Genomic DNA, 12,448 nt, shown 5'->3' with positions numbered 1-12,448 from the left:
TATGCTTTGTGAGATCTGCCTCTCAAAACTACATTGATGTTGTGTGACTTTTAATATGCAGCAGCTGATAAATTCATTTTAGTAAATTTAGACAGAAAATATTTAAATGTACATAGGGATTTTCCCAGGGACTGCATTTCAATGTTTTAAGGTTTTTTAGTTTGTCTGTTTAAACGTCTTTTAATTTTTCATGGATTAATTGAAAACCAACTCTTTCAGTATGTGACATTGCCTGAATTGCCTGCTGTTATGGTCTTCAAAGATGGAACTTACTTTGTTTATGATGGTAAGTAAAAGTGGACATTACCTTAAGATACTTAAACTATATATCAAGAAACTGGAAGTGTTGAGATTTTTTTGAAGGTTATGTTGGGGTTCTAGGAGATTCTCCAGTTTTAGAATAAGTAGCAACTCCTTCAAGAAGAGAAAAAAATTATTAGTTCTTACACCACAAAATGCAAGGCATTTGCTTTAGCAATACTGAAGTAGAAGTGACAATGTTTGCTTTGTGTTATCATTAAGATGTAGCTTCCAATATTGTTGTTTTTCTGGCAGTAATGTACTTATAAAAGTTACTCCTTCCCTCACTGTCCTAATTCATCATACACAAAATAGAAGAAAACTTACTGAAGAGGAATCACACACATGATGAATTTACAGTTTCAAACAGTTAATGAGATTTACTGTAAGTTGAAAATGTATCACTCAGAAGATTATTCTGCAGTTTTCATTTCTGAGAATAAGTAATACCACAGCAAAATACTCCAGATTGACCACTGAGGATATTCTTTGTACTTCATAGAAGGAATGTGCTTGTCTTCCTCTTCAGTGTGTTGCCTCCAGATAAAAACTCACTCTCTAGCCTCCTTGAATTGCGTTTAATTTTTTTTATGGTGGTTTATTTTGTGGTTTTATTTTTAGAATACGAAGATGGTGATTTGTCATCCTGGATAAACAGAGAAAGGTTTCAAGGCTACCTTAATGTTGATGGCTTTACGCTGTATGAACTTGGAGATACAGGTGAGATGCTGCTACCACTAATCTCTTTTACATCTTGTGTACTAAACAGTAAGAAAAATTAACAGAGTACTACGAATGTGTTCTTTAAATCTTAGAAATTAATCAGTCTCAGAGTTTGAGTTGATAGTGCCAGTCTTTTGTTGGTGTTGGTGAGACCTGTTGTGTTGACTGAGGTTTCATCTACAACCTTGTCCTACGCTAGTCCTTTCCTCCCAACATAAATGTTTGTATGTCTAATCCTGTAGTATTCAGAAAAATTAGTAGAACTTTTAAATTTAAGAGCACCTTAGGTTTTGCATAAGTTGTATATGAACTCTTGGAATACCTGCAGGGAATTTTATGACTAGATTTAGAAGTATCAGATATCAACAGGTTCAGATGTCTTACATCAAATGGATTTAGATTATCTTTAAAAGAGATATGAAGGGAGTAGAGCGTGTGCCAAAGTGGACTTGTCCCAGAAAGGGGACAAGTAAGAGCAGGCCAGTAAAAAATTTTACAGCCAAGTGAGTTCTGGAATAGGCAAATAGCTTGTACTGCTCTTAAGATATAAATATTCTGAAGTATCATAAAAAGTGCTGTACATGTTGATTTTTCCAGGCCAGGGTATCTTATCATCTACATTCCCTTTCAAAATATTTTTATTCAATCAGCATTGAGTTCTTGGAGGTTTTAAAGATTGTGAAACATCTAGGTTCTCACATATAGAGCTAATATTGTTACACCTGCATTTTAAACCATTATTTACAGAAGTGCTGTTACAAGTTTTTTAAATGTATATTTGTTCCTGTTACATTTTTGTGTAACAGTTCCTCAAATTACAAAAAAGAAAAATGTTGACTTTATTAATACAATGGAGAAACGGATGTACCTGGAATTTATTTACATTGTCTTTTTCAGTCTAAAAGGTAGTTGACTCCTAGTGTATTCACTAGGTAGTACCTTAGGGTATGGAAAGAAGTGAGAATTGAGGTATGGAAGAAGTGGCACAGGGAGAAGCTGTTGCTATTTCACAAGAAAGCCTGGGAATGAATTATAGTTCTTGCCCTTAAAACTCTTCAGTATTACTTGGAAAAAAACGACTTTCTATTTTTGAGGAGAATGCTGCCTTTTACATGATGATAGGAACAGAGCAATAGGTTGTGTTGGTGGGGAGAGTTTTGAATGAATCATGGCATCTGAAGTGAATTAACATATCTGCACTCTGTAGGCTTTAGTTATTCTGGCTGATGACTGCACTGTTATCAGATCTGCTTTCCTGATAGGAAGTGCTTGATCTGGAGAACCTTTGGCCAGCTTTCTAAACATACTTCAATCTGACTCACCATAAGAGTTTCTGGGTTTTTGGTTTTTTTCCTTTTAATCAGAAAAACTTCACAAAGTAAGTCTGAAAAATCAATATATTTTAGTGTTGGCCTTTAAGCTCCCCTGACAGAGATCTGTGGACTAAATTGTTTTTATGATGTAATGAATTCTGAGCTCTGACAGTATTTTCCAAACTTTTTTTTCCATAATACTCCAAAGTTTTAATAGTGTGAAAAGTAGTCATTACTAAATCCACACAGTAGTGATTCAGTGACTTGGAATCAGCTTGTAACTGCAATTATGTGATGAAGGTCTCCATAGCCTTGTATTTAGGTATATGCCAATATGCAGCCTGAGTAGGTAACTAACTTTTTATCTGTATTTTCCCCCTTTTAACTTCTTTCTAAGGATAGGCTTTTCATAGAATGCTAGTGGTGTGGCATTACGCCACATCTTCAATTATATTCAGTAGCTTTTAGAAAACCACATTTTGGTCAGCTTGAAGAGGTTCTTTTGCTTTGGGATTGGTTTATACTTAAAAACTAATTCCTGTCACTGGAGAGTATCTGCTCTTGTAAGTTAGCATATTTTCCATCTGAGAATGTGTGTTTCTTTTTCAATGGTTTCAAGAATTTTATTCCTTATTTTAGGAAAACTTGTGGCTATTGCAGTCATTGATGATAAAAACTCTTCAGTGGAACATACCAGGTACAGAACTGAGTATTGGTGACTCTATGGGAGAAATGTGCTGGTATGGCAAAGGGAACTTTGTTGGAAGTTTCTTAATTAAGAAATACTAGGTTAAATAAGTGGGTTTAACTTGCAAGTGTTCTCTAATTTCTGACTTAGTTTATGGCTCAGGTGAAGCACATGTGAGTTCAATGGGATGATGGGAGTTCCTGACTCACTCTTCTACCCTTTGTTAATGAGATCACAGGAGCCAACGGTGATCTCACAGCTTTTAAAAGCTATTGTGTCACCTTTAGATGAGAGTACTTGAGTTCAGATGACTTTGAGATGAACTTAGTAAGTTTAAACAAATGACTGTACTCAGTCTCACTCGCATTAAAAATTAGTGTACTGATGCTTACATATTAGTTGTCTGTGGAACATTTAAAAAGGGATTGGAGTTTGAGACTGAGGGGAACGAGACCTTCCCCTGTCCATTTCTGGTTGCATATGTAATTAGACTAAGAAAATACTGTTCAAGTACTGTGCGTGGGATTTTAAACCTTTAGGAACCAACCACGATGAAACAGGTGTTTTTTGTTAATCCTTATTGCTGATGAGGTCAAAATTGCTGTTTTCTAGGGAAATCTCAGTGTTTATCATTTGTGTTTTGAAAAAGTATATCTTGGATTATTAGTGTCATTTTTTTTTGCCTCCAGACTAAAGTCCATTATTCAGGAAGTTGCTAGAGATTATCGGGATCACTTTCACAGGTAGGCACACATCATATGCTGGTATCTTAAATGAACTGTCTTGTAGATCATCACTTTTTTTAATTACATTGCTGAGTGTCTTCAGTTATGGGAAAAATATTTAAAGGTAATTTTTTGCTGAAATCCACTATTCTATTTTCTTTTTCATCATTACTTTTTTTCACCATTTTTGTTACAGGGATTTCCAGTTTGGCCATATGGATGGAAATGATTACATTAACAGTTTACTAATGGAGTAAGTAAATTGTTATTTGAATTTTCTTTCTTCTCTTGTATTTGTTACCAAATATATTTAATTAAAAATAATCTTATGAAGAATTCCTAGCTTTTATGGCTCAAAAAAAAAATCACTGTTCTCAGATTCAGCATAAAACATAGTAATGGTTGTTTGTTAAATTAATTAAGCTGCATAATTTAATATTAGAAGCTCGGCTTACTGATAATACTGATAGACAAACTTATCTTTTAGGTCTGCTTTGTTATGTTAATAACTGTTAGAGTTGTGGGATTTTCATTCTTGATGCGTTTTTAAGACATGCATACAAGTATGCTTCTGTAGAGAAGAAGCATAAAATGCATGTAAGATGCTGTCTGATTTTGATATGTACATGGCAGATTTTGAAATATATAAGTGGTTTAACGAGATGTTTGACAGTTGCCCTTGTTATGATCCTTTTCTAAAAAAATGCATAATTAGAGAATTAAGTTTCTTGGCATTTACCATTGACTATTTGTTCTCCCCTGGCCTTTGGAGTGAAAGAAGCTAAAATCAGAGGTCTGTATGCCAGCTCTGTAAGTTTTCCAAACCACTTTCTGGGGTATCGAAGCATTAATAAAGCATGTGTTTGAGCCCCTAAAGGTTCTAGGAGCTGGGGACCCAGGCGGCACAAGACCTGTATTTCTGTAGGATGTCTGTAGATTTAGACCTGAATATAATTAACTTAAAAACAGCTGTCTCTCAGTTGAAGTCAAGTAACGTGATTGAGCTTCATAGTTGCCAAAAGTAAGACCTTCCTCACTTGGTTAATTGCTTCTCTTGTGCAGGCTCTTACGTCTGACTGTCTGCTGAGCTGTTTCGGCTTGTTTATCTGGCAGAAAAATGGTTTCTGTCTAGCCACGTAGGGAGGTTATTTTGCTGATTCAACAAAACCCTTAAACCTCTTTCCTTCTACTCTGCTGAGTACCAGAACTGATGTGCAGAGAAGTAGGGGGGAGGGAGATGAAATCTCTGGGAGGAAGCAAATGAAGGGAGTGAAGACTGAACTGGCACTTAGAGTGATAGTGATTCGGTGGCCAGGTCTGTTCAGCTGGATTGTTTAACTGAATCTGCAAAAGGCCTGACTTTGTAATTTGTAGTATATGGGAAGTTGTTGCTCAAGTATTCACCAGCTTTTAATTGTTTTCTAAACAGAGTGTAAACATTTCAAGTGTAAGTGGAAAGCAGCAAAAGAATGCAGCAAATTATGTTCAGTGTCACAAGTAGCTGCTCTTCCTGTGGATACTTGAATAATTCAAGTAAAAGCATATTGCAAATGCTCTGGTTTGTCACCAGATGGCAGCAAGTGGAAATAGAAAAAGCCTCCTGAATAGTGAGAAATGTATCACAGAACAGTTTTTTACTCTGCCAGGTGGACATAGGAACAAATTCTGTTTCTTTACAAAGGACAAAATATTGTATGATTTGTAGGGATAAAATTAGTAGACTCTGATAGAAGCATATTTATTATTTTTCTGTCTCTTCAGCAGTATATGAACATGCTTTTGTTGGGTTAGAAAAGGTACAGTTAAAACTACACACAAAAGAAGAAACCAATATTACTTACTTTACTGAAAACAAAGATACAGCTTTGTGTAAGCTAAGGTGTATAGTGTCATTGAGAATGTCAACTATAGGTGTATGTAGAGTATTAATCCTTCAGTTCTTGGAAGAGATGCATTAAATGTGCTTTTATGAGTAGCGTATAGCATCTGTGTATAGAGGTTGTCTTTCAGCTACTCTAAGAACATCAGTTACCAGACTGTTAAATGCAATAGAAACTCTGGGTAGTTTTTTGTTTGTTCATTTGTTTTGTTTTGAGGTTAGGTTTTCCTGAGGAATCTTTCTGCATCCCAGTAATGAAACTTGTTCTGTTTTGGGTGGGATGATTGTCGTGGTTTTGCCCACCAGCCCATCTCTGGGGCTGAGGATGGTTTTGTCCAGGTGATTTCCGGACAAAAAACCAATCAAAAAGTTCAGTGACGCCTTTGCTAATTACATTTTTAAGAAAACGGAAGAGAAGGTTGTTGCGCAGTTGAAATTAGGAACAGCAGCCATGTAGAAGGGTAACGGGCCCGAGGAGGGCCAAGGCCCCCTCCTCCCCGGCTTGGGCCGGGGGGGGGCAGGTGCAGCACTGAAACCTCCCTTCTCTCTTGTGAGAGAGTGAAGAAAAAAAAGTTTAAAAGACGAACTGCTTAGATGAGAAACTGCTACCGAAGAATTCCAGCCATGAGATAACAGGATTTCCAAGGTCGAAGCTGGTAGCACAGGAAAGAGAAGAAAAGTTCGAAGGGGGGAGAACTGCTTTTTCTCCCTTTCGCTCTCCCTCCCTTCAGCAGGGTAAAGACTGAAAAATAAAACCCTGCCACCTGTAGAAGTTTGTTGGGGTGAAGAGACCCCCATGCGGCTCACAGAGGAGCTTGTTGATGCACCAGAGATTTGTGACTTTAACAGAGAGAAAGCCTTATGCTGGAGTAAAAGCGGCTCAGATGAGGCAGAGTCCTGTTAAAGACTTTGTGACCCTCGAAGGGATCGATGCTTATGCTGGAGCGAGACGGCTCAGATAAGCTTGGGATCTCAGTGAGAAATCCATGCTGCTGCTGTTGAAGATTTATGACCCTGACGGGTATTAGAACCTACGCTGGAACACAAAACGGTTCAGGTAGGGATGTTGGGATCCATGTGTGGGATCCGTGCTGCTGGTGCTAGAGAGAACCTACGCTGGAGCAGAAAATGGCTCAGATGGGATATTGGGATCCGAGTAAGGGATCCAGACTAGACCCATGCCGAGAAGTCAATCAAGGACTGTTCTCCCATGGGGAGGGACCTCCATAGGGAAACAGGGGTGAACTCTTAAACCATTATCCCCTGTAACCCTGTGGAAGAAGATCCATAGTAAGCAAGTGTCCCCTTGCAAGCCTATGGAAGGAGACCCTTCAGGACCTGGGTAACCCTCAGCCTTCGGTTTTAACCCAGGAGGGGGTAGGCCCAGCCCTGGAGGCCAACACAGAATGAGAGAGATGAAGTTCCAACTGCGACGAAAGTGCTGCAGAGTTGGCTAGAGAAAGAGAGAGAGCTGGAATTCCTGAGAACAGAAAAAGACTGCTTCTCCTCCTGGACTGATATAAAGGAGGTAGGGGGAGGGAGATGAAATCTCTGGGAGGAAGCAAATGAAGGGAGTGAAGACTGAACTGCCACTTAGAGTGATAGTGATTCGGTGGCCAGGTCTGTTCAGCTGGATTGTTTAACTGAATCTGCAAAAGGCCTGACTTTGTAATTTATAGTATATGGGAAGTTGTTGCTCAAGTATTCACCGGCTTTTAATTGTTTTCTAAACAGAGTGTAAACATTTCAAGTGTAAGTGGAAAGCAGCAAAAGAATGCAGCAAATTATGTTCAGTGTCACAAGTAGCTGCTCTTCCTGTGGATACTTGAATAATTCAAGTAAAAGCATATTGCAAATGCTCTGGTTTGTCACCAGATGGCAGCAAGTGGAAATAGAAAAAGCCTCCTGAATAGTGAGAAATGTATCACAGAACAGTTTTTTACTGTGCCAGGTGGACGTAGGAACAAATTCTGTTTCTTTACAAAGGACAAAATATTGTATGATTTGTAGGGATAAAATTAGTAGACTCTGATAGAAGCATATTTATTATTTTTCTGTCTCTTCAGCAGTATATGAACATGCTTTTGTTGGGTTAGAAAAGGTACAGTTAAAACTACACACAAAAGAAGAAAACAATATTACTTACTTTACTGAAAGCAAAGATACAGCTTTGTGTAAGCTAAGGTGTATAGTGTCATTGAGAATGTCAACTATAGGTGTATGTAGAGTATTAATCCTTCAGTTCTTGGAAGAGATGCATTAAATGTGCTTTTATGAGTAGCGTATAGCATCTGTGTATAGAAGTTGTCTTTCAGCTGCTCTAAGAACATCAGTTACCAGACTGTTAAATGCAATAGAAACACTGGGTAGTTTTTTTGTTTGTTCATTTGCTTTGTTTTGAGGTTAGGTTTTTCTGAGGAATCTTTCTGCATCCCAGTAATGAAACTTGTTGTGTTTTGGGTGGGACGATGTATTTTGGCAGAAGTTCCTTGTTATTAGGCACTTGCAAAAAACACTTGACTGGGTTTGAGTGCCCTCAACTTATATTTCTTGGGTTTTTCTAATAAATATAGAATAAAAATGTCAAGGGAAAATTATACCAAGAGAATCTTATGTTGAAAGTTGTTTCTGTGGAAAAAAATTTGTTTGGTTGGTCTTTTAAAGTTCCATTTAAATGATGATATTATTTTGTTGTTTCTGTATTTGCCCATACATTTTCTGAGGTGCCTCCATACTTTCAACTTGAGTACTGGGAATGTGGTCTTCAGCTTTCTAGAAGTTTAAAAAGTTTTCATGTATAAGTATTAAATGGTTTCACTTTGAGGTTTGCATTTTAATTTAAATTAAACAAACAAACAAACAAAAACCACCTAAAATATGAGAGAAAATTTAGGATAAGTTCAGTTACTTCAAAGAAAAATAACAATCTTGAATGCTAAATGCTAAACAATATTTTAATTAAATAATTTTTTGTGGACTGATAGTCATGGTTAAAGCTGAAGTCATCATCAATATTACATGGATTGCAAATGTACATGGATGGGACACTATTAAAGAAGAGTGAAAATGTAGAAAAACAAGGTTTGCATTACTTCTGCTATGAAGGAAAGCCAAATAGTGTTTGAATTAATTATTGACAGAATTGTAGAAAATTGACAAAGACTATAGGAGATTTTTAACCTTAATTAATGTATTTTAAATTTTTCTTGTTGTACACTATACTTGTGCAGTGCTAAAACTTCTTGAACCTGATATAATCTTGAAGTTAGTGCTACACTGAACAGAAGATTAAACTGGTCTGTGTCCAGAGTTAGTTTCTAACTTTTTTCTTTTTTCTTCTTTCCAGTTCTGTGATACTAGGTAGTCCTTATGCACATGGTTAACTGCTGAGTATTAATTTTTTTAAAACTCTATAACTCATCTGTTATATCTAAAAGAGATGTTGAAAAACTTCAGTTGGTGTGTCTCATTCTTTTGACTTGACAGGCAGAGGTTGATCAGTGGAGCTGATCAGTTAGACCATGGTTGTATGGGATTCAGTTTTTGAATTATACTTCTGCCTTTGTGCACTAAAACACTTAATACATTTTGTATACAAGGCTATTATCTGTGATCTCTCACTAACTGGAAAGTTGTAAGGTACCTGATTTGCAGTCACTATGGGTACGTAAATTACAAAAAGCTTCAGTAGTGTCACTGACACAGATGTGAAGGAAAAAAATACTAATGAGAAACATAACCATTCAGATGATTCTCTTCTCCCTTCCCTCTTGCCTTTAAGGAACTGCTATAAAGAACACACAAGACAGTGAAGATTAATGGATATCCTTTTAAGTGATGTAGCGATTACTTGAATTCCAGTTTTTTGCGTGGTAGTTCTTTAAATGTATAAACTGTCTGTTTTATGTTTCCAGTGACTTGACAATCCCTACTATTGTCGTATTGAATACCTCCAATCAGCAGTATTTTCTACCAGATAGGCACATTGAGAACACAGAAGATATGGTTCAGTTTATTAACAATATCTTGGATGGTACAGCAGAAGTAAGTCTTCATTGTGACTTGGAACATGTTGTTTGGTGTTTATTTCCTTAGATGCTAAAGTAGGAAAAACATTTGGTCACTCTGATTGTTGTGCCATGTGTTTTATCTTCCTGTCCTATCTGTCTTATTGTCTTGTGTGCTGGCAGTAAATAAGTGACTGTGAATTCTGGAGTTGTGCTGTTGCTTACTGTTCTGACTGCAGAACCTCCTGCAGAAAACAAGGTTTATTTTGTTTATAGCATAATGTTGGTTAGCTTGTTTTGATGTTCCTTGTACTGGTGCACTGGTAAATAGAGATCTCTTTAGTAATCAGGTTTGCATTAAATGCATTTGTTTAAAATTTTTATTATAGTGCATAATTCAACCATACTCTTTCTTTTGGATGGTAAATCAATAAATCAAATAGGTGGATGAATTATAAGTTTTGATTCAAAAAACAGTGGTATACTCACTTTGCACGTTAGAAATGGACACAAACTTACCCGTGTCTGCTCTAAAACTAAAATCAAACCATCTTTTGTTAAAACAACAGAGTTAATAAATCCATCTGGAATTGATGGCTTGGATAGTTTCTTAGTGTTTATTCCCTTGGTGTATCTTGTCAGACAGAGGGCTGTGTCATGTGAATGAGAGAAAAACATGGATCAGAGCTTTCATTTGTGCTTGTGGGGGTGGAAGATTTGCCATAAAGGGGAGCAATGCTAACAAATAATTTATCTGCCTCCCAGGAGAAGCCTGTGTTCGTTTAAGCCCCAACTTGCTGCCGAATGCTTACTATGTTAGCTGAATCCTGCTTTCCATTACATCAGCAGTTTTAGGTCACTGGGTGGTAATGGCAAGTAATGCTGAAGATTATTTCAGTCATATGGGGCACTTTGGTTTATTGAATCTGACAAATTGATGTAGCAGCACAATGTAGGTGGATTTACTTGTTGTTCATGACTTCACTGGCCATGCTTCCAGTTGCAATGTGAAGAGTATTACTATAACTTACTTGGTAGTTCTTTGTTCTTCAGTTCTCACTTCTTTTAGTACTTTTTTAAATGCATTGAATTATGTTATTAACGTGCCAGACTCTATTTAAGTATATCCTTTTGGTTGAAACAACAAATGAAATTCATTTCTGTCTGGTTTTTAACTTCGAGGAAATTAATTTGGGATGCCTTGGTTTGCTACCATAGTGTCACTTAGGTCTTTCTATCTTTTGTTTGCAGTATTCCAGCTAGAATGATTAAAGGTCAGTCTAAATTCACATCTCTATACAAGACAAAAATATAGGATGTGCCTTCATTTAAGCTGTCTAAGGTGTCTGCAGACATAAAATAGCACTACGTTGGTCATGTTCTTTGCCCAAGAAATTGTATGGCTGTTGAGAAATGACAGTCTTCAAAGTACGCTGATGAACAGCTAATAATCCTTGGGAAGTGTTGGATTATTCACCTTGACTTTCTTGTTATTTTCTGTAAGGCCCCCTATAGGTAACCTTTTGTGAGCTTGTTTGATCTTTGTGGACTTTTTTGCTATTTGAGGGGTTTTGTTCAGATCAGGTGCTGATAAGTTGAATTCCAAAATGGAGTTTGTTCCTCTGGCAACTCAACAGGTGAAAACTAGTCCTGTTCAACAGACAGATTGCCCTCAGATTCATGTAGTCTTTTTGAACACTTGCTAAATTAGGTGGCATTGTAGGTGTAGTCTGTCATTGCTTGACACAAGTTTTATTTGTTGCACCTTCGTATCTTCTTTTTGCTGCTTCCTTAGCTTTTTCTAACTGTGCTGTCAAAGATCCTTAAATGGATATCCAGCAGGTGCAGGAAAGTTCAGAAGATCTCTGCAGTTTACTCATGTTACATCAGGACAGTTGCTAATTTTTGTTAGTGTTTCTCTGTGATAAGAGAGTGAGTGCCAGGCCACTGTTCAAGTTGGCACTGATTGTTTAAAACGACTGTGAGAGACTTTTTCATGAGACTACTGAATAACAGTTATCTAAGATTGACAAGTTGGAGTGTCTGGGCATCATGAGATGTAAGAATAATTACTTTTCATTTCCTTCTAAAGGGACTTAACATTGCAAGGTCTGAAGAATGAACTTTTGGAATCATAACTGAAAAGTGTCAGCAGTTTTGACTTGGTTGCATTTGAAATTTCAGGCACAGGGTGGTGATGGACTTCTGCAACGAATCAAGAGAATAATCTATGATGCCAAGTCTACTATAATGGTAAGTTTTATTTTTCATTAAATTAGATGGTACCCTTGTCAATCAGGATATTTTCAGAGGGTTAAAAAATATTTGTATATAAGTTGGTTTATGTTATATGTATTGTGTATATATTATAGGTATATGTAAATTAGATTTAAGCCAAATTAACTTCTTGATTAAGTATTTTAATACTATATTTTATAATTATTCAACATAAGTTGGTTTCTTAGTTTTTCACTCTCTTTCTATATGTCTGACAAGTATTCTAAGGGATAGAACAGGGAAAATTCACAATCTTTTCCTTGACCTTTCGACATCCTTTCCTGAAACTGGTAGCACTTTCATGTTCTGAGAAGTGTTATTGATTTAATTAGTTGCAGCATAAAGGGATTAAATACAACTCTGGGTAGGTTTAAAGCAACAATTTGTATCATCTTTCTTATAAGCTGATCATGCCTAATGAAGTTTTGTTAACTGAGGATGTACACAAATCTATTTCTTCACTTGTCCTACACAAGCAAATAAACCCATGCTGTGAATTTAAGTTGAAACTTACATGTTTCTATATCAGTGGCTTC

At 36.6% G+C, this 12,448-nt stretch overlaps 1 protein-coding gene across 2 annotated transcripts in view; it reads left to right on the top strand.

Annotated features, from left to right (window-relative positions):
• Positions 1-12,448, top strand: part of TMX3 (thioredoxin related transmembrane protein 3) — a 29,817-nt gene that overhangs the window by 13,758 nt on the left and 3,611 nt on the right. The window contains exons 9-15 of one of the 2 annotated variants that reach the window (XM_050315101.1): positions 220-286; positions 922-1,020; positions 2,976-3,033; positions 3,714-3,767; positions 3,946-4,002; positions 9,543-9,672; positions 11,820-11,888. In XM_050315101.1, the coding sequence (XP_050171058.1) occupies positions 220-286; positions 922-1,020; positions 2,976-3,033; positions 3,714-3,767; positions 3,946-4,002; positions 9,543-9,672; positions 11,820-11,888 (534 nt within the window). Of the gene's footprint in view, positions 1-219; positions 287-921; positions 1,021-2,975; positions 3,034-3,713; positions 3,768-3,945; positions 4,003-9,542; positions 9,673-11,727; positions 11,889-12,448 lie in introns of those variants that run through there. The other variant, XM_050315109.1, reaches the window with a different exon arrangement.

This window comes from Myiozetetes cayanensis, unplaced genomic scaffold, assembly GCF_022539395.1.
Source record: "Myiozetetes cayanensis isolate MyiCay16 unplaced genomic scaffold, myiCay2020 scf1, whole genome shotgun sequence".
Classification (NCBI taxonomy): Eukaryota; Metazoa; Chordata; class Aves; order Passeriformes; family Tyrannidae; genus Myiozetetes; species Myiozetetes cayanensis.
The sequence above is the reverse complement of the archived record's forward strand: the minus strand, read 5'-3'. Positions and strand labels throughout refer to the sequence as shown.